General features: G+C 39.3%; 5 protein-coding genes across 12 annotated transcripts; 2 read left to right on the top strand and 3 right to left on the bottom strand.

Moving 5' to 3' along the window:
• Positions 1-39: 39 nt before the first annotated feature.
• On the bottom strand, positions 40-1,483 carry LOC119992520 (cyclin-dependent protein kinase inhibitor SMR11-like). 2 transcript variants are annotated; one of them, XM_038839266.1, is made up of 2 exons: positions 1,311-1,483; positions 40-933 (listed from the first exon to the last, which is right to left on the bottom strand). In XM_038839266.1, the coding sequence occupies exon 2, from the start codon at positions 820-822 to the stop codon at positions 268-270; it is 555 nt and encodes a 184-aa protein (XP_038695194.1). In that variant the 5' UTR covers positions 823-933; positions 1,311-1,483; the 3' UTR covers positions 40-267. The 2 variants fall into 2 exon arrangements, with proteins under 2 accessions (XP_038695194.1, XP_038695186.1); XM_038839258.1 differs by having other exon boundaries at positions 40-992; positions 1,311-1,480.
• A 409-nt stretch (positions 1,484-1,892) lies between these two features.
• On the bottom strand, positions 1,893-5,074 carry LOC119992500. 3 transcript variants are annotated; one of them, XM_038839246.1, is made up of 3 exons: positions 4,887-5,062; positions 4,342-4,450; positions 1,893-3,777 (listed from the first exon to the last, which is right to left on the bottom strand). In XM_038839246.1, the coding sequence occupies exon 3, from the start codon at positions 3,775-3,777 to the stop codon at positions 2,122-2,124; it is 1,656 nt and encodes a 551-aa protein (XP_038695174.1). In that variant the 5' UTR covers positions 4,342-4,450; positions 4,887-5,062; the 3' UTR covers positions 1,893-2,121. The 3 variants fall into 3 exon arrangements, with proteins under 3 accessions (XP_038695174.1, XP_038695167.1, XP_038695160.1); XM_038839239.1 differs by having other exon boundaries at positions 4,342-4,567; XM_038839232.1 differs by lacking the exon at positions 4,342-4,450 and having other exon boundaries at positions 4,887-5,074.
• Positions 5,075-7,042: 1,968 nt separating this feature from the next.
• Positions 7,043-11,235, top strand: LOC119991547. Its single transcript, XM_038837896.1, has 6 exons — positions 7,043-7,374; positions 8,193-8,366; positions 8,614-8,742; positions 9,057-9,254; positions 9,660-9,824; positions 10,008-11,235. Exons 1-6 carry the CDS (start codon positions 7,144-7,146, stop codon positions 10,425-10,427), a joined length of 1,317 nt encoding a protein of 438 aa, XP_038693824.1. The 5' UTR covers positions 7,043-7,143; the 3' UTR covers positions 10,428-11,235.
• On the bottom strand, positions 11,017-16,573 carry LOC119991529 (RING finger and transmembrane domain-containing protein 2-like). Of its 3 annotated transcripts, none has more exons than XM_038837889.1 (9): positions 16,247-16,573; positions 15,454-16,085; positions 14,781-14,866; positions 14,490-14,658; positions 13,500-13,588; positions 13,147-13,311; positions 12,883-12,960; positions 11,587-11,690; positions 11,017-11,446 (listed from the first exon to the last, which is right to left on the bottom strand). In XM_038837889.1, exons 2-9 carry the CDS (start codon positions 16,055-16,057, stop codon positions 11,341-11,343), a joined length of 1,401 nt encoding a protein of 466 aa, XP_038693817.1. In that variant the 5' UTR covers positions 16,058-16,085; positions 16,247-16,573; the 3' UTR covers positions 11,017-11,340. The 3 variants fall into 3 exon arrangements, with proteins under 3 accessions (XP_038693817.1, XP_038693811.1, XP_038693806.1); XM_038837883.1 differs by having other exon boundaries at positions 14,781-14,857; positions 15,454-16,105; XM_038837878.1 differs by having other exon boundaries at positions 15,454-16,105.
• Positions 16,574-19,157: 2,584 nt separating this feature from the next.
• LOC119994258 lies at positions 19,158-22,819 on the top strand. 3 transcript variants are annotated; one of them, XR_005466929.1, is made up of 4 exons: positions 19,158-19,690; positions 19,860-21,279; positions 21,966-22,039; positions 22,537-22,819. XR_005466929.1 is itself a non-coding variant. In XM_038841215.1 (2 exons), the coding sequence occupies exon 2, from the start codon at positions 20,300-20,302 to the stop codon at positions 21,224-21,226; it is 927 nt and encodes a 308-aa protein (XP_038697143.1). In that variant the 5' UTR covers positions 19,159-19,690; positions 19,860-20,299; the 3' UTR covers positions 21,227-21,548. The 3 variants fall into 3 exon arrangements, 1 of the variants encoding a protein (XP_038697143.1); XR_005466935.1 differs by lacking the exon at positions 21,966-22,039; XM_038841215.1 differs by lacking the exons at positions 21,966-22,039; positions 22,537-22,819 and having other exon boundaries at positions 19,159-19,690; positions 19,860-21,548.
• Positions 22,820-23,050: the final 231 nt, after the last annotated feature.

The raw sequence follows: 23,050 nt of genomic DNA on the forward strand, positions 1-23,050 counted from the left end.
TATTTTTCTCATATTGAGAGAGAGAGAGAGAGAGAGAGAGAATACCAATGATGCAGTCTGGCAACAAAGATTTCTTGCTAATCTCCAAAAGAAATGCCTGTTGAATTACTATACAAGAATGGTACTACGATTGTGGCTCCCTGTCAGACGATACTCCCTAAATAACACAAGCTATAACTCAAAGCCCTAACCTTACAATTTCACACCATCAATGTCTATCCAAGTTAGCTGCTAGTCAACAACAAATAAGAGGAGAGTCATTGAGCATCAAAAGTCAAGCTTTCTGCACAATCCTAAGTCAAGGTTCCTTGATTTACCTGGGAGCTTTACAGGTGCACCAGGACAAGTATCAGCAATGCCTGTTAGCCGAGGTGCCAAAGGAGGCGTCTGGCAAGCATCAAAATCACATTCAATATTCGAAATCTCTGAAAGAGCATCTTCAGCCTGCTTGGTAACAATAACTGCCAACAGATTTTCGTATACCGCATCAAACATCTCTTCATCAGAGATGAAACCCGCATCTTCCACAATTTTATAGGAGGAGTCAAAGCTGAGTCGACGAACAACATTAACTCTTGATTTGTCAAAATATTTCTTGCACAGTGGGGCCAGCGCCAGGTGAGCAGGACCAGGAGCAAATGGATCAAAAACACAATCTTTGGGAGTTCGAGGGCTGCTGCTGTCATCAATTGAAGCAAATGGGTCTTGATTTCTGGAAGTCTCCAAATCAAAGCAGAGTGCTTTCGCTGGTTTTTTAAGCACAGTAATTGGAGAACCAAAATCAGGGACTTCCCCATTCTCTCGTATAGAATCAGGAGTCATAGGCTCTAAAGAAACACTGGTTGGATCAATAGAACTTTCTTTAGCTTCAACAACAGTCGGTTCATCCGCTTTTTTTAAAGCTTCATCCGCTGAATCTTTGCATTCCGTCACCTTATCCGTAGAAACACCGGAATTCATATGCAGAACAGATTAAAATCTCACGAAAACTTCTGAAAAAGCAGAGACAAAATAAAAAACATAAGCCAATGAAGCACCCAATCTCGGCTACAAATTACACCCAATACACTGGAAACCTAGCTACGAATGTCCCAGACAAATAGAAGAAATTTATCAATGTAACAAAGGGCGCAGGTTAATACTGAATCATAGAAACCCTAAAAACGATGGCCGACAAATCGATAAATTCTGTTCAAAAATCAAATTGGGAGTTCAAACACTGGAGCTATAATGTTAAAATTGAGAAAGTGTGAGACTCTTCTAGGGTAGTTATGGCGGATCAAAAGAGAAATAGAGAAGAGATTACGTACCTGGAAGAGAGAACCGCACCGACCCCGGCGAAAGAAAATGAAGAAACGGCAGCGTCTTCGCTTACGAAGTTACGTTTAGGGCTTTCCAAGTGCAGTTCAGCAAGTGTAGGTGAAGTGTGAACGTGATAAGTGCACGAGTTGGAGTGGAGCTGTCTGTCTCCTATCTGTCTGGCCAACCCCCTCGATAACACCACCTTCTAGATTAGTGAGCTGATTGTGTAAGTTAAGCCCAGCCCACATAAAGTGCTCCACTGATGGGCCTGAAAGCTTGGGCCAGAGTTGCTTCGTCTTTTGTGGATATCGGCCCACCTTCTATATTAGTGAGCCGATTGTGTAAGTTAAGCCCAGCCCACATGACGTGCTCGAGTTATGGGCCTGAAAGCTTGGGCCAGAGTTGCCTCATCTTTTGTGGATATCGGCCCAAAAAAGTTAAGTCCAGCTCACATGAAGTGCTCGACTGATAAGCCTGAAAAGGTTGGGCCAGAGGTACAGTCTGGGCCTAAAGAATGCAAAAGGCCAAACCCAGTGTAATACAACCACTTCAAGCATAGAAACAATACGGTCAAACCACTAGACTGCAGGTTAGAGTCAAAGGCTGTGACCAACTAAGCTGTGTCATATGGTGTGAAGCCAAGCTATTTAAACAGCCAAACAATAAATACATTTGAAATCAGAAATTCTCATCAAATGTTCAAGTAGCATATCAGCTTCTCAATCAAACAAAGCATAAAATTAGTGGTCAGTAGATCGGACAAAGACACCCCTCAGAAAAGTCGCGGACTGTGTTATATGAAGGTGTTCTGAAAAAAGCTTAGAAAAGAGACCACCATCTTCTTCTACCTTCCCTTTGGTTGGGCATGGCGGTGCTACCAATATGAATCTGATGCTGGATTTGTTCCGATGTGTTAAAACGGCCTCGTGATCTGCTTCCTTCAATGAGAGGATTGTGCAACCATAATACAAGAACAATACCCACAAGACTGACAATAGGAGCAGCAGCAAGGAAAAGCCATCCTCTTCTACCCCCTCCTCTGACAAAGCCAGGGTCAGCATCTGGGAGGGGAATCTGCTCTATTACAGCTTGACCAAATTCATGCACTTCATCATCTCCATCAGAAACATCAGAGAAATTGTCCACAATCGCATCCTGATGATGCATTTCATGCATATGTGCTCTATTTCTAGTGTTCCACTTCCCTTCCTCATAATCTTGGTCATCGGTTGGAAGCTCATACCGACAAACTGGGCATGAATTCCGTGTATTCAACCACGGCAGGATACAAGACGGATGATAAAGATGAAGACAAGGAAGCTGGTTTACTTCCGTGCCAACATGTAAAACATCTTTGCAAATTGCACATGCTGATCCATCATGCCTCATGTGCTCCTCATTAATGACCACACGAGGCAAGCTATGAACAAAAGAAACAGCAGCAGGTGGTGCTCCTCTTCTAGAACTGTCAGTCTCAGCAAGGTGCTCAAGCAATTGTTCAAAAGCTCTAGCATCAAGATAATCCCCAGAATTCCCAATATATGGTGGCAAGTGTGGTTCACCCAATCGTCCACCTTGTCTGAATCTCCTGTGAACCACACTCTGTAATTCTTGGGAGTGCAATTGCTGATGCCAAGTAACATGAACATGACTTTCACTTGGACTTGAGATGGTGAAATCTTGAACCCTAGTTCTCCCTGCTACAGATTCAACCATGTCATCCTCGATAACATCTGCTTCCCATCCGCCATCTTCTTCTTCATCTTCTTCTTCCGAGTCATCCGAGTACCATCGGTTGGGACCAGCATGCATGGGATCGATATCAGTATCACTGTCAAGATTGGTTTCCTCATCTGGCTGAATAAACACATCTGTATCAAGGACGCTGCGTGCATCCACAGAAGCATCAGAATCCCCTCCGTATGCACTAAAAGAAATTTCATCACTCTCACCATGAAAAACCCTGTATCGACCAAAACTGATGTTTGAGTCACTATCCCCATAAAATGAATCTAGATTATCAAAACCATCACTCTCAGTATCAGAGAGAACACGTCGCCACCTTCTAGAACCATTTGGGGTTGTGCGATAACTTGCCTGCTGCACTACCCTTGCCGAAGCATCACCATCTACAAATTGATCCTCATACCCAGACACAGGTGACTGACTTTGCCCCACTAAACTAATTATGTGAGAGAATCGTCGAGAGAAGTTATCGTCAACTGACTCAGAACTGCTATATCTGGTCCTTCTTCCTCTTGCTGACCTCCTTGAATGAGAACCTCGTGTAGGGGTCCCAAGATCTTCAAGTAACAAGAATTTACAGTCCCCACATATACTGATAGCCTCAAGATTGTCAATCACTTCAATATCAGGGACAATAATCCTTCTGCATAAAGCACATGGCGCGGGCGGGATGGAGTGCTCAGCTAATAGACCACCATCCTGCAGTATTGTTTGTAAATCCATATCCATCTGTAACCAGAATATTCGATTAGAAAAATATAAATAGACATGTAAACACATGATGCTTAGTCATTGCCCATGCAATGTCCAAGATTGGATTGACTCATTTACAAAAAAAAAAAACATTACACCCAATACACAATGAAATTATTACTGGCCAAACATATCATTTAAAAGCGAATCAAATATAGATGGCCAAAAGGTTAGATACCAGACCTCTTACATTTGTCTTATAAATTGGTCATCCACATTCTCACACACCACATAAAAGAATAATTGTTTCTGCCTGAGAGGTCCGGTATAGTAGACAAATGTAAGAGGTCATCTGGAAACAACTGCAAACAACTTTCCTCTAGGAAAGTAAGAGCACAATGGTACAAGAAATCAACAATCCTTCTCTCATTTAACTCCAGATAGGTGGTTTACCTTCTGTTCACATTTAACTCGAATTTATATGTTTGAATTCACCTCAGGTTTTATATTTATAAGGAACTTCATAACACACAGGATGCCAAAAAGCTCTCCTGAACAAGAGCATACAAAAAATTTTAGCGAATACAAACAATAATTTACCTCCTTACTGCATTTAGCCTAGATGAGCCAGAAGTTCCGAATCAACATCAATGATAAATGCAATATTCCCCATTCAATACGCCTGGCAATATCCCGTGCTTCCTTCACCCTATTCTTTGCACTTTTTAGAATGGATGAGATTATTTTGGGAAGCATAACATAAGCATCCCACTCTTCAACCGACAATTTTAGCTAGTGAAAATCATGAAAGGCTGTAAATGAACACCTATGACAACAGAATTGCCTTTATTAACAATCTAAACCGTTTTCGCCAACCAAATTCTTAGTAATGACAATCTTAATAATGCATCTAGTTAAAGTATAATCATATGATTCTCAGCTCAAACATTGGCACTTCGTTTTAGCAGCCTATTTCAATTGGGAGCTGAAACCCCTTGTTATTATCATAAATCAACGAAAGAATCCTCTATCAAGTTAACCCAACTGATAAAGTGCACTTTGAAAAGCAAAAATTTGCAGATCGAAGCCAAACACAATCAAATAACATCAAAGGTCGAATAATTGTTCAAAGTTCGAATGATTACCAGATAATTAGGGTTAGGAATGCGCATAAAATCACCACAGACGGCGGGTATGGGATAACGACTACCGAATCCGATCGACCTGAAAACTTGTAGAAAACGTCTATACAAGAAATGAAGAAACTACATAGCAAGATAAAAGAGAGAAGAGATCAAAGTCGAGATATTGAATAGATGGACATAGAAAGAGACAAGTAGATGGACCGAATTGACAGTACAGTACTGTGTGGGCTAATTGGGTCGGGTCGGGTCGGTACGTGAGCGTCTTCGGTGGAGCAGACTCTGTGAACAGTTGAACATGCGCCTCCAATATCTCTACCAACTCACCCACCTAGTTCCACACGGCACCCTGCACGTCCAATCATGAATACGACGTCGTTGCCTTATCATGGCATTCCTACTCAATATTTGCTCGCACTAAAAAAAAGAGTTAATTAATACTAATTATTTTCTTTCTTATTTATTGTGAGTTTACTAGGAAATTAATGGTAGAATTATAGACATACAAAGATCCAAACATATTATGAGTAACTTTCATAATTTTATTATAATTGTTCAAATCGACTATGGGATCGAACTGTGTAGACTCAGAAGATTTTGAGTTCGATTTCTATTGAGAGTAATGTCATTGTGACTACGCGTTGAGTTTTTGTCAACTTGCTAAATAAATCTTATTTGGTCACATTGGCCTTTTTATCCTTCTTCATTGTAAATAAAACTTAATCAAATTTATATATAAAAAAAAACTTCCATAATACCTAGGGTCCGTTTGGTTAGCATTTTTGACACTATAAGTAATGAAAAGTTAAATTGTGGTGAAATTATTCTTTTGATCACAATTTCTAAATTGTGATAAAGGTGTACAAAAATTGTGTTGGAATTTGTATCCCAAAGGTTGTTTGGTTTGCAAATAGCAACAATATCAATCTCGTCTCTTCCTCGCGGCCTATACAAACTACTCATGCATCCAGTTTCTGTCAAACTAACAACTCCCTACACAATCTTAGAGTGCATTGTCCCAAGCATGACGACCAAGCCTCCGCTGCAAAGAACAGAATCCATGAAATTGGTTGTTCAGCTGAGGTCGGCGAGGCCTTGAAATCGACTCAGCCCCAGCCACCACCTTCCCAGTTCATTTAGACAGATTTGAAGTCAAGGCTTGATCAAAGTAGATTCTCCCGACAAGGCTCTTCAGGTATGAAGGACCATTTGCTTTATTCCTCACAATGGTGATTATCAACTACCCCTTTTGAATCCTCAATGTACTGACCTGCCTCTTAGGCTTTTGAGAGAGTTTTGAGTGAACAAGTTGGCATAGCATAAAAATTTTGTAAAGAAATCAAGATTTTGTAAATAGTTATAATTCACAATTAATTATTTTACACTTATTACTGTCATTGTGGTAACGCGCTGAATTTTACCTTAATTTATCTTGTCGTCGTGTGAAAAACTTTTATGTCGTGGTTTTTGAGTTATCAAAAAACAAAATATTCGGTCTCTCAACTCTCTCTAAGACCAAATCAAAGAGGTCCCCGTACATACTTCCCAAGAAAGCTATACAGTATACACTAACGCTTTCCAAGTGTTATTATAGACAAAATGGGGCCATTTAATTATTTATTTAAAGATTTTTTTCAATGATTAAAGTTGTGCGCATTGGACAATCCCAACATTTATTAGCTGTGGCACCTTAAAATGGACCCTTCAGAGAGCTTCACGTTGTAATCTACCTATAATTAGTGGTGGCAAAAAAATAATAATTTAATGTCGATTTTGACTTGGACAATATCACGTGTTTACAAAAATTTTATGTGTTTGGATCCTAAATTGGAATAAATAAATGGGACAAAATTTATTTATTTGGATCCGAACTCAATTTCAAATCGGACAAAAATTTGTGTTTTTGACTCGGATTTTGATTATATAATATTTAACTAAATTTAATTAATTTAATAAGTTGGGCAAATTCAGACACGATAGAATTTTGCCAGTCGAACGGATAACATTATCCAGTGGAGAAAGTAACAAATAAACGCTACCCACCATGAAGCGACAACAACCGTCGGATTGGAGGAATGACAAATACAATCGAACGGTGGAGGTGGCTCCAAAAGGCAAGGAAGCGTTGGGACTTTAGCGCGTATGTATTCACTTTATCAGGTTGATATAAAAACAGGAAAGAAGTTCGTTAAGAAATTCCAGAGGGTCGACCAACCTCTTCACGACGGTTGTGCATCTACGGTCCTTGAAGACGACGAAAATGGCGTATAGGAGAAGACAGGGAATTACGAGGGCTGCGACCTTCAAGGAAGAGATTCATCACCAACCGGACGACCACGTCTCCGGCTCTCGAGAGTTAAATTCTTCGCATTCATTTTCGCCGTCTTCGTCCTCCTCCTCAATGCAATCCTCATCTCTTGCTGCTCAGGCGATCAGGGCCTCTGCAGCTCGTCGTGAATCGTCTTTTGCCTCTGAATCTCTAAGATCCAAGGTTTCTTCATATCTTTGATTGTGTTTATTTTGTATAAATGCTTTCATGTCTCGAGTGGAAGATCCGTCCATTTCCGTTCCGTGATTCAATGTAGATGCAGATATTTTTCTGTGAAAAATCCTTCAATCATCTCCCTCTCTCTCCTAGCTACATTCATTCTAATTCAATCAAAAGGTATCAATCGCATCATTTATCTCAGTTCGTTTGTATCTGCAATTTAGGGCAAAAGTTCAAAATCCGCATACTGAAATCCATTGATTTTGCGCTTTATATTGGATTAATCACCTCCAATCACATTTGATAATGATTTAAACAATTTTCTTTTAAATTTTTTTTATTTGTTCATCATTTTGTCTTACAGGTCTTTAGCAAAAGTTGGGAGGGGGAGCTTTCGCAGATTCCAAAATCTCCTCTTACCACTTCTCTCTTTCTTTTGATCTTCTCCTTTTTGCTCAACTTGGTTTCTTCAGTTACATTGCCTTAAGTCATTGGGCTGCATTTTAGATATAGATGTAACGAAATATAAACAGAAGAACACCGCACTTTGAATTGACTTTCTGTTGAGGAAAACCTGCAAGATGATAAATCAGGTGGTTTGATTTTCATAAAGTTCTGCAATGTCTTGTAATGTTAATTAACTGAGAAAGATTATTGGTAGGACTTTCAGATGATTCTATTTCACCTCGTTTGTGAAAATTAGTTTAGCGTGAGTTTCTGGTACAAGTTACTTGGATATGTATGCAATGCTTTTAAGTTATGGATGCTGGACTCATTTGTAATGCTCAGTTTTCTATTGAATATGACCCTGGGAAATATAGGGATACGGGTTTGCTGCCTATGAGGATGCATCGCCTGGAAAGGAGCCCAGGGGATTTTGGGGTGTCCTGGCTCATAAAGCCAAAGCAATTCTTGAGGATGATATTGGATCCCAAGAATTTGAAAACTCTAGTAGATCAAGGTTCCACATGCCTGACGATTCGCCTGGTGGCAAGGTGATTATGCTTTCCAACATTTCCTCTAGACATTTGAAGAGTTAGGAATAGAATTTATTGTCACTCAGGATAATCTCTTTTTGCTTTAAACTGGTTCTAGTTTCATGCAGATACCATATTTCTTTGGAACAGAATGTTTACATGCTAAATGTGGCTGCTTTTTCTTTGCCATGCATATTGTGTATTTGCTGAAGTTTGTCGTCTTTTTTCTTTTCTAATATCTTTCTCTCATTTCTCATGACTACAGTTTCAGCAGCCATACAAACTATCATCTGATAACTTTAGAAAGATGGACAATCCTACATTACGGAAGGGGTTGGATAAGATTACTTCTTCTCTTAACCAAATTGGTGACACCTTTGAAAAGGCTTTTGAGGTAAGCTGTTTTGATGTTTGCCGGGATTCTCCTCATCTTCTTATTTTTTTGCAGGCTGGCTTGTAAATTTTAGAGCATTCATAATTTGTAATTTTGTTTCTCCATTTAGTTCTACTCCTACCAGATAAACTAGTTCCATTTGATATTAATATTTTTCAATTTTCAAAACTTCATACATTGCTGGAAATTGAACATTGCTTCATAGTGTAGCATTACAGTTTCAAAGAAATAATAGGCAATTCCATCTCTTAGTGTTGCTATTTCCTTTCATAATCAGAAAGGGCATTGATTAACGTTGCTATTTGTCATTCCAGGAAGGACGCACAATTGTTGAAAATAAGACTGCAGATATTATCCAAGAGACACGCAAACTTCAAATAAGACGAAAAGGAAACAGTCCTCAGGCAGATAATCAAGACATTGGTATGAGTACCTCGTGGCAACCTCTGGTGCCGCCTACCCAGCCTCTGGATCAAGCCAACCATGACATTCAACTCAAGGCATCTCGCGACGTAAGGTGCCAAACATGTAATTGTTAGAGAAGTTGAAGCTTCACGCCATTCAGTTTAGAATAAAGTCTGATTGAATTTCTTGGTTCTCTTTGAATTACTTGGCACCACCGGGTGGCCTGTGACTCAAAAAAATGCATCCAACATGAAGCCCTCCACGCATAAATTAAATTTTATATGAGATTGTTTATGTTTAAGGGATATGAATAAGGGCGAAAGTTTTCTGGGGAATAAATTTAAAATAACTATAATTTGTGCTTCATTTATCCAAGGCTTTGGTTTTATATTATGCGACAATACTGAATTGCATAAATGGTCCCTGCAAAAGGATATATATAGTCATTCTCAATTCTTTATTTTGAGTTATTGACTCTAAGATTCATCATAAGCCTTTGTTTCAATTCACAGGTTGCAATGGCAACTGCTGCTAAAGCAAAACTTCTTCTTCGAGAGCTGAAAACTGTTAAAGCAGACCTGACTTTTGCGAAGGCAAGGTGTTCTCAACTGGAAGAGGAGAATAAAATTCTTCGTGAGAATCGTGAGAAAGGGAGCAATGCTGCAGATGATGACTTGGTATGCACTTGCACGTTTTATCTTGAAGCTAGGATAGGATTGGCTGTGTTGTTTTTCGTTTCTCCATATCCTCGTTGCACTTTGGAGTTTTTAATCGTCAGGTGAAAATATTAGTTTCTTGTTTGTTGGAAAGCAGAAAAAACTCTCACGCTCATTCATTTATAAACTGCTCTGCGATCTCAGATTCGCCTTCAGCTGGAGACGCTTTTGGCTGAAAAGGCTCGTCTGGCACATGAGAATTCAATATATGCTCGTGAGAATCGTTTCTTGAGGGAAATCGTTGAATATCACCAACTCACAATGCAGGATGTTGTATATTTTGACGAGGGGAATGAAGAAGTTACAGAAGTTTACCCCATTGCCAAGATGCTCTCTGTTTCTCCACCCTCTCCTAACTCTCCAGACTCACATTCTGCAAGCCCAACCGTTCCCATTTCGCCTCCAGAAGCACCTGATATATCTGCAAGTGATTCCCAGCCGAGTTCAGCTACTCAAGTACTCGAGGACAACAAGGAAAACATTGGCAAAACTTCCCCACTGAACTCGAGCACTCAGTTACCCGCAGAAAAAGTTGGCAGTATAGCCCAAGTACCTTCTGATTAAATTGAGTCTCAATTATTTATTTATTTATTTTCCTTTCTTAGTTTTTTTCATTTTGGATCTCTTGTCCTTCTTGGAGAAGGGTGTGGGTTTCACTGGTGCCTATTTTTCATCTTTTCCTTCCTTTGTATATGTGAGGGCAGAAGATGCTCATGAACTTCCCCCCCTTCTCTCCTTTTGGGCCAGCATTGGTTATCATTTTTTGTGTATGTAATCATGTAATATATGTATGCAGCTCTTTTAATTTATCCTTAAATAAATTCGAAATTCTTTTCTTGCTTCTCTTCTTCGTGAGAATAAAAGCTGGTTCTGTACTGGTTTGATAATCGAAGAACTTAAAAGCAAACCACGGATTTACCGCAAGCTTAGTAGGTGGATCGAAAATTCTCACAATATTCAACCACTTGTACTGCGAATTAGTGAAGGCCACATAAAAATAAGACAACGTGCAATCATCTTCATGTAGACCTCCATCTCCATCTACTCGTGAAGGTTTTTGACCACCCAATGGTGTCATGCCGAGAAAACCTGACTAGTTCAATGTACTTTTATTTTATGGTGAATAGAAAACTCCACAGCAAACACTCCAAAATATAATTTCACAATTATATTGGAAAGAAAACACTATGACCAAATTAACATAGATGTGTATTGTTGAAGAAGCTCCATTGCATCTTAAGGGCCTCATTAGATACATTAAACCTTTCCCAATACAACATACAAGCAGAAAGTTTGGCCTCATCTAGTCAATTCCAATTTGACTGTCTTTGATTTTGTATATAATAAACAAGGTGGAAGAAAAAAAATCCAGTCAAATATACCTGTGCAGATGGAGTGATCATCAATAAGGCGCTCTGAACAAGTGCTTTAAGTGGTTCAAAGCAGTTAAAAGTCCGTGTTTTCTTTAGAGTAGACTTTAGAATATCTGGAAAAACAAACTGGTTGATCCATCACTAAATGACCTGAGATCAGCCGGTTTGACCAAGGCCCTGCACAGGGGGCATGTCCTCTCTCGTTCAAACCTAAAATACAGCCCAGGCCATTTAGTTACCCCAAAAGGATTAATAAACAACATGGCAAAGTGATTGGATGACCGAGTGGAGGCGGAAGAAAGAGGGGGGAAGGAGGCTCAGGGGACAGAGCAATAAGAGACAGAACTAACCATTCTGATACACAATCTTCACAAAAGATATGTTTACAACGAAGCAGGACAGGAACAAGCATCTTCTCCTGACATATAGCACACAAATCTCCAGCTGCGTTCACCTGCACATCATGCAAAATTTCATGTCTGTAAAAACTTCCCTTCGCGGCAAGATTAATGGCCAAAGTGAAACTAGAAAACTTCAAACCTTGAATCATAGAGACACGGCATCCATGGTTTAGCAAACAGTGAATTGCAGGACACATACATTTAATGTAGTATTATACAATTCATTTTCAAGCAATCTAAGGTAAGAACTCATAAGTGGACCATCAAACAATTGAAAGAGAAGAAAACATCCATGAACTTAAGAAGCTGTATGCTTCTGAAAAAAATGATAGCAGAGGAGAACTCATGTAATGGATCCAAACAAATTTTCTATTGTGAATTAACTTGCCAACCCCAAATATTTTGGGATAAAGGCTTGATGATGATGATCATTCATGCATGCATCAAAACAACATTTATCTAACACTTTTCAGAAGATTTGTCCAAAAGAAAAGGTTTTGATGAGGTCTTACATAAACAAGAAGTTTTCAAGTATTGACACAATAAGAAGTTGTTTTTTTACTTATTAATGACAAGGCTTTTATACTCATGTGGACAGTTGGCGATCCCCAAGTCTCAAGAAGTAAGAACTTATTTTAAGCAGAAAACTGGGTTTAAAACTTTAAATAAGTCACGAAACGCCAAGCACCCATGACCAACAAGGAAGTAACATGCACAAAGAGTTGAGTGCAAAGTACATCATGTTGTCGCTTTCAGAACTATCATCTGATGGTAACCAGTTAGTGATTTTTCAAATAATTTAAGGGGCAACAAACTACATCTTTTTGTTTAAGCCATTGTAATATATATGATTTTCCAGAGTCAGCCTTGAGTGGTTGGTTGGACACCATTTCTTTCAAGGTTGAAATGGCATAAATGAAATGCCCCAGGAGGTGCTTGAAATACTCTCACTTGTAATTTCTTTTAATTCTTTATGCCATGTAGTGGAAATGCAACTGTTGGCATATTAATAAATATTTTTAAATAAAGATTACGTACAATTTTATGACATTTGATGAAGATGTTTTGCTATGATTTGATTAATTGGCTCACAAGGACATGAACAAATAAAAATGATGAGAAGCTAGTGGCTAGCACATTGATATGCAACCATATGATACTGGAGTTGCATATGGACACAATATACAGGGGGGGCCAGGTCATTTTCATTGCTTGAGTCAAGGGAAAAGATTAAATTAACTATACCTGCTCTGTTGTTGCATAAGCTCCGTAATGCACCTCTTTATGGGAAAGTGCTTTAAGAGCAGTAAAGAAAGATTGCACCTGAAAAATTCACAGCCCAACGTAACGGAAACGAGCAAGAAAAGAGGAAAAGACAGCCATGTCGATAATTCCTTACTTCCAGGAAGTTGTTATATGTGAAAAATTAGATTTGGAGAGACAAAAAACAGGCACCAAAAGATGATATATTGATGCACTCAAAGTAAGATCATATATACATAATCATACCTTCTCAACAACAGAAGTCAGCTTGAAAGTCAAATATAACCCAGTCATTAAAGAAGAGAAAAGGCTGCCGTAGTCTTTATTCAAGAAGAAACGGTACCAGACTGGTGTTGGCAATAAGGCTCGGTACAGCAACATCAGATACTCAACCAAAGTTAAGATTTGGCCCTGAAGAGGAAATCAAAAGGAATGTAAATGTCTGACATATAAACCTAAAGTGCTGATTGCTTGTAGGAAGATGACTAAATTTAAAAAGATGAGGGGAAAAGAGTATTCGGAATTAGTTTTCTCGTATTTTCAGGCTTAATATCAAAGCAAACAAAAAATCTTTCAAATTTATTTCACCGATCCTTCACCTGCCTACGGTAGTTTCTGCCCCTACGGTTCTTGTAATAAATCAATAAAATGCACTTGAGCATCATTGCTGCCTGGCGCACCAAGGTATCTGGGAGATGCACACGTTAAAAACCATCACAAAGCACTGATATAGTGATATGGCATTAAACACAGAATAGAAGAACAAAACATATGACAAGAGTTGGGAAATGGTACTGTGAGGGTAGAAAACCTCCAGAAAGATACTAAAAATCAGTATGGATCAATGCGTTTGCATTTATTGCCCAAACCTTGATGATAGAGATATAAATCCAGAGCTTATGTAATACTTGCAACATAAACAAGCTTAGCAAAATATAACAAAATTAATGGTAAATGAAATTGAAGGCTTGAAGCTACATGGTCAGCAACCTAATGCACTAAAACTTGCAAAGAAGTCAACGGACCCAGAAAGATGACACCTCTTAAGAGGAGTTCCAATGCTTCAAGTGCAAAGAAATAAGTCAGAAGTTGAAAAGTTCCATGATATACACCAGAACCATATTCTGTCACTCAAAACTCCCATCTTATTTTTCCCTCTATTTGGAAATGAAGCTAGGGAAAAAATGTCGTAATGTTGATTGGAAATGAAAAGAAAACAAATAAGGTCGGTCAAAAAAAAGAGAGAAGGGGACGCAGGGGAATATTCATACTTTATTTATTGAATAAAAACATGGTTACAAATACCCTGGTTTCAAACACCTCATTGTTATAGTTCATGATTAGATGCAGCCATGCAGGGCCCGAAGCATTATGCAATTATTTATCACCAACTGCACAAACTGTTTTCACATTCTATTAATATAACTTAAAAGCTTTAGTAGCCTTCCTAGTTGAATTCAATTGCATATACCTCAGTAGTACAATATAATTACAACTGCTATGCAAAATTTGTTAGTACATGGTAACAAATAAAAAATTGCATCTTTAAATGATGAAATTGCTAAAAGCACCTGGAAAATTTTACTCACCGTTTACGACAATAATGAAAATAGCATGCCAAAAAGGTGGGATGGATCTGGGAGGAAGCATGACCAATGGATACAAAAGATCGTCATTCTGATACCACCAGTAAACGCAAACAACATGAACCGCGAATGCAAGAGAAATTCCAATAAGAACATAAATCTTTCTTTCTCCCTGCAACCGGCAATAATTAAGGGAAAAAAAAAAAGTTAACAACAACAATAGCAGCAGTAATACTTCAGACTTCTGGTTCATCTTTAACATGATTCAGAATACAGAAATACAAACCAAACCACCTTCAAAGCAGTTTGTTTCCGTAAAATGTCATTTGACTTGAAGAGGACTGCAGCAATCCAAATTGTAATGAAGAACCCTGCAAGTTCTTGCAAATGGAATATGTCAGCAACTAAAAAAATTATGCTCAACGTATTCAGTAAAAGCATAGAAGAACAGAACAATCAGCAAAGAGAGTGCTATTTAAACTACTGGACCCTATTGCTAAACTTCGAATGCAACATGTGTACTGGTGTAAACCATCCTTGATTCCATTCTGACAATCGGGATACCAAGACCAACTGGCAATGGGGGAAGAGAATCAAAATGCAAATACTTAAGTGCTAGCTTCACCAGCTTCCAACTAACAAAAGAGCCATTCATTTATCATATCGCTCAATCCTCACTTTTACCAAGGACAGGTTGCCCCCACATGGGAAAAAAAGTAATTTCTGTGTATTACAATTAGCACAAAAGATAACCTACATGCACTCAGCCTGTCAAGTCCACACACATGGTCCACAAGTCAAGTATCTCTGAAGACCACATAGCAAATACACCCGCAGAAAGCTAAGCCAAAATTCTGAATGCAATACAATAAATGCTAGCAATTATCCGCCTACTAATTGGGTTAATGTCCCTGGGGACAGATACTTTTTGTCAAGCATAACTATCATTGCATAGTACTAGTAGTACCTTGCAAATGCTGGCGAATGAACACAACCAAGAGAAGTAAAGAGAATGGTAGTACTTGCTCAATGCATCTTGCAGCTTGCTGAATATCGTATCTCTGGTATGACGAATCCCTGCCATTTGCCCCAACCCCTTCACCAGCAGCTTCCCCATCACCACTGGCACTCCCCGGTTGTGAAACTCCATCACCAGCCTCACGATCACTCCTATTATCTCCCATCCCTTCCAGCTGTATATTTGACGCGATTGGCCGAAGAGACACGTCTGTTTGATCCCTATCTTGCCCAACAACCAGCCCGGACCTGTCCCTATCGTTCTCATTCTCACCAGCGCCAATGATCCTAATTGCAACCTCGCCATTGTTGGCAGCCACTGGTGAGGCGTTACCAGAGTCATCAGCTCGATTGTTATGGATTTGGTTTATTAAGGACTCCGATTCTTGATGAGACGACCTGGCCGTCCGTAGAAGACCGGAATATTCTAACAACGCGGAAATCGGAGCCTGAATGATGTTGGAAGCAGACAAGATCCCATATCTTCTAGAATGACCACTATTCATTGGCGAAGAACTCCTGTGCGCCTCAGAATTACCACCGGACGCCTCCATTTGCGTCGTCAAATTCGATGCCCGAACCCTAACCATCCAGCGTATCACCTATCAATCACTATATCAACCAAGACGGGACTACAACACATATTCTCCCAAAATCACATGTGGATTTAAATACACAAATAAGACAGATAAAAAAAAGTATTTTCGTGTAAACCAAGAAAACTCGAAAGAAACAAGCGGTACCTTCGAAAACGAGGCTCCGTCGAGGACCACCGGAATTAAAAGGAAGAAGTAGAGGAAATCGAAGACGTGTAGGGTGGAAAAACCCTAACCCTAGAATGGAAGAAGAGAAAGTCAAAGAGGTAAAATGATCAGAGCGCGACTGCCATTACCAAATAATCCCTACTTCATTAACAAATCGGAGCTGATGAATAATGAATAAAAGAAACCGCGTCAACGTTGAACTGCCCCATATAACACGAGATTCATATAATAATAATTTTGTTTTACCCTCTATCGCGCTTCGTTCTTGGGCAATGCCAAACAGCGCGATAGAGAGAGAGAGAGAGCGTGAGTTAACGCACCAAATAAAATCACTCCTCTTCTTTAATGAATGTGACCGTGGGCCTTGTTTTGTAACTTTTTACCAGGTTTGATCTGGTGCTCGCGCATATGATAGACAAATCTGGGCCGTTCAAGGCCCAGCCCATGTTCAGAATCACAGACCTTTCAGAAAAACTAGACTCTCTGGCCCACTTCACAGTTCTGAGTCCACACCATAGTTTGTGGTGAAGGAAACAAGTGACACACGATGATAGCGCATCACGTGCCGACATTTGATTGGTGAGATTAGTCAATGCACCTGCCTCAATGGTTGACTCGTTCCACTACAACCTGCTGCTTCAACAGGAGGTCTGTGTTTTTTATTCTTTTTTTGCGCTGTTTGTGTAGTGAAGTTCCTAAAAGGGGCTTCAATTCTGGTCACAGGTGGCACAGCATACGGCGTACTTTAGCACATGACTGGACCTGTGCTTTATATGATTGCAGGAATGGGTCTGGCCCATTGAGCTGGCAAAATCTAATAAAACAAGAAATATTAGGAAGTCCACCTGTCGTCTTGCGGTCTTCATCCGGTGGTGGAAGAATGAAAGAATCGTTGTCCGTTTGCTTGGTGGGCTTGAATTTGGGCTTTGAAGTCAGGCCCAACTATCTCTCCCATCGTGTTTAGACTTCATACCTTTTTTTTTGGTAAATTTAATGCCACTTTGACGGTTTGACCGTGTAGTCAAATTTCACCCCGAATATAGGGCTAAATGATTGTTTATATCCTTGGACTATCATCATATTCTCGTTTCTATCGTTAAACTTTAAAATTTATTGATTATGTCCTTAAACTATCACACATTTACCCGACTCTGTCCTGAGTCAAAAATTCCGGTAATGACTCCAGCAAATTTGCTGATGTGGCATCAAAACTCCGGCAAACATTATACATGGCATGATGACAATGAAAAATAATTTTTTTAAATTCATTTCTTTTTAGCCGTAAAATTTAAAAAAAGAAAACAAAAGTAGAGAGTAGAAACCATTCCGAAGAACACGATCGATGATATCAACTCATAAATTTTGAATCAGTTCATCAAGATCCCTTCTTCTTTTTAGCCAATTCTAGTCTCCTACCAATTGCAGACCTAGAAGTGGCCTTATCAGATGGTGGCTCTACACTTACCCCCTCCCACAATCGATGAAGAAAACCAATCTAGAAGTGACCTTACCAAATGGTGGATCTACCCAGAAGTGTCCTTACCAGATGGTGGATCTATCCTTACCCCCTCCCCCTTCAACGGCTTTGGAAACATAGAAAACCAACCTCATGACCACACCAGCATACTACGAATCTGACCTAAAAACCCAAATCTAGATGAAAAACGCACCAGTAAACCATGAATCTGGATGAAAAACCCAAAGTCCAACACTGCTTCTAGCGGGCTGAGAAAGAGCAGAAGATGACGGCACCAAACCAAACAGAGATCGCAAATTTGTGTGACCTAACTTTACCAATTAGAGAACTATCAAAGACAGAGGAGAGAACTCGTATTTGTACTTTGGTCGCTGGTTTTGCCGGTACCATGGCTCACACTATGACATTGGGAGTTGAAGGATGTGAGATCAACGTCGATGGGGAGATGAATTTGATTTAGAACACAAATTACTTTTGATTTTTTCAATTCGGCAGAGGTAGTTCTGTTTTTTATTTTCTCTACATCAATTTTGGATTTTTTAAATCAGTTTTGATTTTCTTTTTGGATTTGTTTTCAGATAGATTTGATTTATTGTTTTGTTTTTGACACATCATCACGCGAAATGTACAATTTGTCAGAGTTTAAAGCCATATCAGAGAACTCAGATGGACATCTCGTCGGAAGTGTGACTGGGGATGAACGAAAAAAAAATTGAAAGTTCAAGGATATAAATAACTGAGTTCATAATTTAAGGGTAAAATCAAAAAAACATTGATAGTTTGAGGATATCAATGATACTTTTGCCCCGAATATAGTAATATTAAGATATGGAAGATTTGGGGGATGTCAAGACTCAAAAGCCCAATATTTATTAAGATTTTACAACCTTAAACGACAAATCTTAAGAATAAATTTATGACCATGTCGTTATCTTCAAGACTGAAAAACCCTAACAGAGTCAGATTAATTGCGGAGAGTGGCTTCCCTGTGGTTTCATTCTCTCTGACCAGCTGCTCTCTTCTCTAGAGGTATATTTTTAGAATCAATCAACCATCTTTCATCCTTTCTTTTCACAAGATGCAAACTTGGACCTTGTCACACAAACCAGAAGCTCAATATAGTAAGAATCGCTTTATGGGTAATAATGCAACTCTTGCACAATCTATCAACCTAAAATTTCAGAAAAAATAAAAAGTGGTTTTGTCTTTTGGCACTATTTCTGTATTCTATTCCAGAAAATCCCTCCCTGTTCTGATTTTTTTGCTTGCACAACCAACCAGGAGGGCATTAATGGGCAAACAAAATAACCCATGTGGGGTTTAACGAGTACACTGTTCACATATATCTTGGTATTTATATAAATAATTCTAAAATAATTGGTGTATATAATTTTTGACTGGAGTTTCTTTCTGTGTTTTTTTCTTTGTATTTCACTCGGTCATCTCCAGTCCAGTGGCCACCCTCATCTCCTGCTTGACACGATCTTTCTTTTTTTTTTCCTTAATTGTTTTCTTTTACTTTGGCTGCACAAAAAGCAGGAGTATAAAAGTTGGAGAAAAAGGAATCCTATTTTCACAGACATACTGGTGGTAGTAGTAGCTGGATCCACCACAGCTAGTACGGCTCATCCACGCCTCTCTCTCTGTGTCTCACTCTCAGTATTATCCTTCTTCAGAGCTCAGATTTCGCTAAAATGCAGGTCATTTGTAAACCCATTACGTGCTGTTGTTATCTGGGTCGCACTTAATGATGATATATCTCAAAATTCTAGGGTTTCATGCTTTCTTTTGTCAAAGTTGAATGTGAATCGCTCATTGTGAATTGAGAGCCCTAAGATTTTTTGGGTTTCAAGAAAGACTGACAAAAGTTTCTGCCATTGTTGGGTCGTCTGAAGATTTGAAGATTTCAGGGTGCAAGTGACAAATCACTTTTGTCTGCGTAAGAGGTATTTACTCCTTTGCTTCTGATATTAATTTTAAATCTACGTTAGATTACACAATGGGGTCGCAGTTTTTGTCAATATAAGCAATTGTTGTTGTTCATCGTTTAGAAATACAACGTTGGAGAGTTACGACTGTTTTTCTGAATATGCAATCTTGTGTCTTAATTTTTAGGCTTTATGGTTAAATCCTGGAGAATCAATGAATTGCTGTAAAGATTCTGTAGTATTTGAGTGATCTCGTGATCCTTGAGAGCTTCTTGTACAAGGTTTCCAAGAGGGGAAAAAAGAAAAAAGAGAGTTGCAACGGTTGAAACCTTCAAGGCTGCTTTTTACTCTCTGCTCGGAGAATATATTCTTCTCTATCCAGCAGCCTTTGTTTCAATATAAAAGTCAGAGATAAACGTGGCACCAACTAAGGATTTTCTTGGCTGAATTAAGAGTGATCTTGAGCTTTTACTGGCAGGATTGATTGTTGTAACCTTTTCAAATTTCCGTTATATATCTTCTGGATCTGGGCATTCACTGGAAATACATTGTCTGGGGTCTTCTACTGAGGCTTTTACAAGCATAATCAAGTGATATCAAGCTGAATTCCAACATTTCAAAGCATCGATGGGGCTTCTTGGAAGTCTCGCGATGCTTTTTCTTCTGATATTGTTATCCTGGTTCCCAGAAATTAGGTCTCAGTCGAATAATCGCACTCAGACCCTTGATCCGCTTCTCCAAGACTATGCCTTCAGGGTTTTTGCAAGCCCTAAGACAGGTATTCCCTATGATGGGGTTGTTCCCTCAAATTTAACTGGAATTAATATTGCAGCAATGAGGCTCAGGAGTGGCAGCTTAAAAAGAAAAGGTGTTCCGATGTATAAGGAATTTGAAATCCCCCCTGGAGTTATGGAGAGCCCGTATGTTGAACGGCTTGTTTTGGTATATCATAATTTGGGTAATTGGTCAACGATTTATTATCCATTAACCGGTTACACTTACCTGACTCCAGTACTCGGCCTGCTTGGTTACAGTGCCGCAAATTTGTCGGCTACAAATTTACCTGAATTGGAAATTAGGACAACTGGTGATCCCATAAAGATCAAATTCCCAGAAGTGAGATCAGCGCCTGATGGATCAGTTGCACAGTGTGTTTGGTATGATGGACATGGCTTGGCTAATTTCACCAATGTTGTCTCCGGCAATGTATGTTCAACGACTCAACAGGGGCACTTTGCTATAGTTGTGGGGTCTGTTGCTCCTTCTCCATCTCCAGTCTCTCCTATTCCACCTTCTAGTGGAGGTTCGAAAGGGACCAATTCAAGAGTCTGGATTATTGTTGGTTCAGTGCTTGGGGGATTAGCATTGTTTTTGTTGTTGGCATTCCTGTTATTGTGGTTGCGCAAATACAAGCACAAGAAGAGAATGCAACAGATGGAGAATGCTGCGGATGTGGGAGAAACCCTGCGAATGACCACAGTTGGGGAGACCAAAGCACCATCAGCAATGCTAACTCGAACACAACCCACCCTTGAGAGCGAATATGTGCCCTAACTCCCACCTTTCATACATGCTTTGTCCAGTTTTCCATAGGCATTCCTATTCAGGTTCAATTCCTCTATTCATAAATCCCAAATTCACATCTCCTGTTGGTGGTGTCTCTCCTCCCCTTTCATTGTTTGGTCTGTGGTAGGCTGTTGATTGCAGTGTGGGCAATATAGGATTTTTGTGTAAATCTTTTATATTACTCACATACAGTCCATAGGTTTATGATTCATTGTTCTGTGTGCAGTTGGCCTGAAGTGATTCTATATGTGATGAATTTAGTTGTTCAATTAAAGAGGAATAAAACCGTTTTTCTCGTGACTTTACCTTTCGGACTCTTGCCATTTGCCTTTGGTCTGCAGGAATCTATACTACATAAATTACCAATGTTTTAGGTTGTTGATTGTCATTGACTGGTTTAATACTCTTCTATTGCCCTTTGCTTTGACTGTTTGACATGATGGTTTTGTTTTGCATTTATTTCCCCCAATAGTCATGTATTGATCATCAATCTTCTGAATGCTTTGTTTCTATGTTTGGAGCATAATGCAAGGGTCTTGCTCTGGTAGGAAAGTTTGATAGTAAACTGGATATTTTCGTTCTTTTTGCTACTCTGAATTGAATTCCATCTACAGTCCTAGTATTGAACTCAAGAAATATGTACAATGAGGGGCATTTACAGCTGCTCTGGATAAGTGGTTATGAGTGTTTCAGATAATCACTATGTAGACTCTGCCTACTCTGCCAGTGCACAGGTACCTAAGTAATGAGAATTGTAGATGAGGTCCCTGCACTTCTGCTACACTGGATGGAAAGAGACAGGTTAAACTCCATCTTTCTTTCATGCGACTTCTACTGTATGTATCTATGTATGTATGGACAAATGTGTACAGAAATAAGAGAAATTTGACCTCTTAAACATGCATTGGGCTAGTCCAAGTCAAAGCTAAAGACTTGTGGGCAGAATGCCAGAATGAGAGGGTCTGTTCAGAGTTTTTTTCTGTTCCAATTAAATTACTCTCAGACGGCATATGCAAAGGGAATCCTTTTTTTTTTCTTCTCTTCTCCTTATGTTTTTAGCTGGTTCTGGTCAATGATTAGGTTGAACTGCTAATGCTTGTCTTGGTCTCCCACCAAGAATAAATAATAAGAACCCTTTATAGACTATTATTTGTGTTTTTAAGGGTCTCTACTGTCTGACCTAAAAGATGCCAAAAGCTAATGACTCACATGAATCATTTTAAGCTATTGAAATGATTTCCCTATTAAACAAATCAGAATGTGCTAATCAGATTGCAGCTATGTGTGTTTTTTTGCAGATAATGGAGCCAAAGGAGCCATCGGCAGAACAATAGTGTGGCCCCAACGAACAGCGCAGCAGAGGATTTTGTTCAATTATGAGGTTGTCAGGGAGCCTGTGTCTGCGTGTGTGTAGCCACGGGGTTGTTGTACGGAGCCATCAAATTTATTAACAACAGCTGTCTTTCTTCTACTCATACAATACTCACTGACACAGGCGTACAAATATAATGTAACTACTGTTTAAGGGTTAAGACCCTGCGGTAGAAGTTTCCCTGCAAACATCTCCATAGAGATTACTCATTTTTTATCAATTCCAATTGGCCTCACTCAGCATTGACTCAAGAAAAATCTGCCAAAGAATTCTGGGCTGCCAAACAAGTTCCTCTTTGGGAATGGCAAATGCAGTGGAGTGTATATGTGTGTTCTCCGGAGTTGCAACTCGGGCAAAAATGGGCATTCTGATGCTTTGCCTTCTACTATTTTATCTGTGCGTCTTAGATAGATAGAGGCTACAATCTCCAACCCAAAAAA

Source organism: Tripterygium wilfordii, chromosome 3 (genome assembly GCF_013401445.1).
Source record: "Tripterygium wilfordii isolate XIE 37 chromosome 3, ASM1340144v1, whole genome shotgun sequence".
In the NCBI taxonomy this organism is placed as follows: Eukaryota; Viridiplantae; Streptophyta; class Magnoliopsida; order Celastrales; family Celastraceae; genus Tripterygium; species Tripterygium wilfordii.